Source organism: Contarinia nasturtii, unplaced genomic scaffold, assembly GCF_009176525.2.
Source record: "Contarinia nasturtii isolate CC-2019 unplaced genomic scaffold, AAFC_CNas_1.1 Cnas_scaffold_1292, whole genome shotgun sequence".
NCBI classification, from domain to species: domain Eukaryota; kingdom Metazoa; phylum Arthropoda; class Insecta; order Diptera; family Cecidomyiidae; genus Contarinia; species Contarinia nasturtii.
The window spans coordinates 1-4,802 of record NW_022198632.1 but is presented as its reverse complement, the minus strand read 5'-3'; the positions used below and the strand labels follow the sequence as shown (position 1 = coordinate 4,802).

At 34.6% G+C, this 4,802-nt stretch overlaps 1 protein-coding gene across 1 annotated transcript; it reads right to left on the bottom strand.

Moving 5' to 3' along the window:
* Positions 1 to 444: 444 nt before the first annotated feature.
* LOC116345496 (stress-activated protein kinase JNK-like) lies at positions 445 to 4,316 on the bottom strand. Its single transcript, XM_031774917.1, has 5 exons — positions 4,224 to 4,316; positions 2,035 to 2,232; positions 1,703 to 1,967; positions 1,073 to 1,356; positions 445 to 1,005 (listed from the first exon to the last, which is right to left on the bottom strand). Exons 1-5 carry the CDS (start codon positions 4,314 to 4,316, stop codon positions 862 to 864), a joined length of 984 nt encoding a protein of 327 aa, XP_031630777.1. The 3' UTR covers positions 445 to 861.
* Positions 4,317 to 4,802: the final 486 nt, after the last annotated feature.

The window sequence follows — 4,802 nt, the reverse complement described above, 5'->3', positions numbered from 1 at the left end:
TAGTTTGACAACACAGATCTTTTTGGAAACGACTATAATTAAATCACTAAATTGTTGTTGCTGTTATATTTTGGTTGGACACACATAATCATTAAATCAGCTATTATTTTTTTCCTCATTAGATGTATAGATCATTGCGTATGTTATTTTGAAATTTTATGGCTGGTATTATTGATGCCGATGATGCCTATTGTGAGAATGTGTAAACAGAAATATGTATTTCGTCAAATGAAGTAAACAGAAGGCGAAAAGAAAAAACAATTGAAAAACTATATAGAATGGAGATTGTATGCAATATTATATGCATTGATTTTGTTTTGAACAGTATAAAAAATAAATACAAAGATGTTACAGACATAATGAAAATACGATAAAAATAAAAAAAACTCAACAAAAAACTTTTTCCCTATCGAAATTAAAATAATAGTCTACACTTTCTCACAATTCAGTTTTTCAGCTCTTGCTTTTCATATTTATTTATTTTTCACTTTATTTACAATATACAAAAAATGTATTAAAAGTCCTAAGCATGTATAGGTTCTGTTTAATAATAATCATTTTAACATGTCTAAGTTTATTGTTTATCCAAATTTTAAGTATTTTTTTGTTTGTTTTAACTCTGGTTTACATGTTGGGTAATAATCATTATCATGATTTGTTCAAAGATAATGCATTAATATAGAATATAAATTATTATTTATGTAGCTTACAATACATTCCTCAAAAACACTCTATTTCACATATTATTACTGTGAATATTTTATCGATTTGCATGAAAAGCCTTCGAATAAATTGACAGTAATAGATAGTGATGAGACCACCAAATAGCTGTTTTTCACTGTCATTTGGGAAGCTATTGCTCTATCGTGCATTTCCGTCCACTCCTTCCGGTCTCGCTTCCGCTCGCGCTTCATATTCCATTACTTCTTGATAGATTAACTCTTTCCATTGTTCGACAGTGTGCTCACGTTCATCCACGCTATGATCATAGGGACCTGGTGCTGGCTGCAATAATCACAAACAAATTAAATGAGTTATAGCCCATAAATTTATATGAAATGGTTATACTTACCGCATTTACTTCGCTCTCTTCGTACCATACATTTATGTAACTATGCACTAGCGCTTGATCGACTGAAATCCGGTGCTCTGGATCAATAACTAACATACGACTAAGCAAGTCCCGTGCTTGTGATGCTCGCAATCGATTGTGCTCATTTGAATCACTTGGAAATAGAACGTCAGGAAACAAACGATCAAAACTGTAGCCCGCGTATCGGGGACGATTTTCAACGTAATTACGCACAGTAGGTTGAAGTCTTTGCATGAATTGTGCTGACGGTGTACCCAATTGTTCTGTTATCAAAATATTCGAAGAAAAATATATCGAAAAATATAATAATCTCTTTTTCTCTCGAATTATATTTTTGTTTTGTTTTGAATGCGACAACATATGATATGTAAAATTAATTCATTCACTGGATTTTCAAGAGAAAATGGAAATTGTTTTGTAAAAAAATTACAGCGTGAAAAACTAATTAAAATGAAAACATAACATTGCATTCAGCTCTCACACATATAACAAGGTTGAGCATTAAATAAGATAGATGCTTTCATCGCTTAAATATCACCATTTTGGTAAAAATGATAATTGTTGGGCCGCATAAATTCATTAATAAAAACATTCGTATGCCAAACTAACCAATAATTTTGTTCCACTGGTCAATGTGATCTGTGCCTGGGAAAAGAACACCGCCACGAATCATTTCTCCCATTATACAACCAACGGACCAAATATCGACGTTTTCGGTGTAGACCATTCCTAGAATTACTTCAGGTGCCCGATAATATCGCGTCACAACGTATGGCGTCATCATAAATGTTGTGCCAGCTGTACGAGCTAGACCAAAGTCTAATATCTTTAGTGTGCAATCCGATTTGACGACAATATTGGATGGCTTTAAGTCCTGGTTTTATGAAAGCATATTCAATAAGACAATCAAACATAAAAAAATATGCTTTGTAAATACTTACCCTATGTATAATACCTGCGGAATGCAAGTGTTTTATTCCGCATAACATTTGGTAGAGTAAATATGACATGCGCTCGTGATCCAGATCCATCTGAATGACCTGACACAAATTAGCGTCCATGAGTTCCATGACAAGATACACATCTTGGAATTCTTCTAATGTGCGTTGAGGTGTGAATGCATTCAAGAGTCCAATGATCTAAAATACAAAAAATTGAATCAATCCCAATGTAAATAGAAAAATTAGTGATGTTTCTTCATGTATATTATTGTTCTGTGCACATAGACACATAAAATTTAGACTCTGAAGAGGCACTTATGAGAAAAATGCCTTGAAATGATATTCTTTCAATTTTAACGCTGAAAGAATGTATAGTGGGGAATTTTTTGGCACGAGAAACCCGAATCTGATATTAGTTTTAAGATGCAATCAATTTTTCACAGACTTTTCATACAAAAATCCTCAAAAAATTTCATTTTTCTATGAAAGACATGCCTTTTTTGTGGTACCGTAATGATGTGAAACTTTGAACAGGCTATTTTTTTGATTGAAATTTCTTTAAACTTGATGTGATTATTTATTTTGATAAGAAAATAATATTCACAAGTTTTCACGGTAATTTAAGTTACTGCAACCATACATAGACCATAATTTCAGTTTATTCCCAAAATTTCGGTTCCATGCGGAAAAGTTAGCTTGTGTACGTAAGCCTCTTTATTTATATTATTTTTATGTACTTTTTAAACTTTTTAAATGGATTTTTGTTATTGTGAATATGCGAGCGCCATTTGTTAGATGCAACACAACATATTTGGGATAGATTAGTTTGATCGTTGGCAAATCGTAAGGGAATAGAATTTCTAATGCGCAATAAACAACATAAGAACTGTGACATACAGAAATGATGCTACGAGGGCTGCTCCATATATTTCTAGAATTGGCAATATTTAGTGTTGTCCGATACAAACCATTGTCATATTCGTTAAGTTTAACATTTGGTAGCATAAACGATCTCAGAACGTTCTGTCATACGCGCGCTATTTGTGTTGTTTACAGTGACATCTAAATTGCGTCACAACAAAAAAATGAATTTTACTCGTGAAAATTTTCGTGCGATAATTTACTACGACTTTGGATTGGGTGTATCTCAACAACAGTGTTTTGATCAACTTCATTTGGTCTTTGGCGATGAAGCTCCATGCAAGGTCACTGTATATCACTGGTTTACTGAATTCAATCGTGGTCGTCATTCGCTCATCGACGAATTCCGTGAAGGTCGTCCAAAATCGGTTGTTGTTCCAGAAACTATCGATGCCGTCAGAAACATGATAAAACAAGATCGTCATGTCACATACCGTGAGTTTGAGGCATCCCTGGGCATTAGTATGAGAAGCATACACACGATTTTGCATGAACATTTGGCCGTAAAAAAGATTTGCTCTCGTTGGATTCCACATAAATTGACCGATGATCAAAAATTAGCTCGTGTGAATTGGTGCAAAGAAATGCTCAACAAATAAAACCGCGGTGCATCATATTCCGTCCATAACATCGTCACAGGCAAAGCACGACGATAATGACAGCTCGGCAACGCTCTATTAGAGATTAGTACCGCTGGCAACCGCAGAACTATATAGAATCATATGGAGTCATTTGGTGGCGCTGGCAAGCAATTTTGCCTTATCGTCATGCTTTGGTCACAGGCGACGAATCGTGGATATATGCGTATGAGCCCGAAACTAAACAGCAGTCGACAGTATGGGTCTTCCAAAGTGAAGATAATCCAACGAAAGTTGTTCGCGCTCGAAGTGTTGCGAAGCAAATGGTCGCCTGTTTTTTCGCAATTAGTGGACATGTGGCAACAGTTCCACTAGAGTATCGTAGAACAGTCAATTCTGACTGGTACACCACCATTTGTTTGCCAGAAGTGTGAATTAAGAAAAAATAACCACCGTCGCAGAATAATTCTTCATCATGATAATGCGAGCTCTCACACATCTCATCACACAACTGAATATTTGACCGCTCAAAAGATCGAATTAATGGGTCATCCACCGTACAGTCCTGATTTAGCACTCAACCATTTCTTTTTGTTCCCGAGCGTAAAGAAAAAACTGCGTGGTCAACGATTTTCGACGCCAGAAGAAGCAGTTGATGCGTTCAAAAACCACGTTTTGAAGGTGTCTCACGCGGAATGGAATAAATGCTATGACGATTGGTTCAAGCGCATGAAAAAGTGTATCGACCATCATGGCGAATACTTTGAAAAACAATAAAGCCATTTTTGATAAAAAACGATTGTGTTGTATATGCTTTTCTAGAAATATATGGAGCAGCCTACGTATTTAATTTTAAGACGCAATATCCATTCTATACTCATCGGTGGAAGGCAAATACTCTTTTTATATTCAATTTCACTGAGGAATAACTGAACCAATTTTTTTTATAAAATAAAATAAAGAGTCTCACAGGAGTAAGACGAACTTTTCCGCATGGTGGTAGATGCGTATTCTATTAAGCTAGTTCAAAATAATATTTGTTCGATTTTTCGAGCCTTTCAAGCGGCGTTCAAACCTTGGCATCGAAATATTCTTTAATTTAATAGCAGAAGTACTCGGAAAACACACTTGATGATGAACCCATTTGTACGTTATTTGAAAGAATTCTATTTTCTATAAAACACTATAAAAAAATATATCTGACGTTAATTTTGCCATAAACATTATTTTTAAAACACTTTTCATACAAAAGTAAAACAAAATGGATTT

Excerpts from the sequence above, each read along its gene's own strand:
- LOC116345496 (XM_031774917.1), bottom strand. The coding sequence starts at position 4,316 with ATGGCTTTATTGTTTTTCAAAGTATTCGCCATGATGGTCGATACACTT. Across the intron at positions 1,968-2,034 it reads CCGCAGGTATTATACATAGG|GACTTAAAGCCATCCAATAT; the intron begins GTAAGTATTTAC and ends TCATAAAACCAG. Across the intron at positions 1,357-1,702 it reads CCAGTGGAACAAAATTATTG|AACAATTGGGTACACCGTCA; the intron begins GTTAGTTTGGCA and ends TTTTGATAACAG.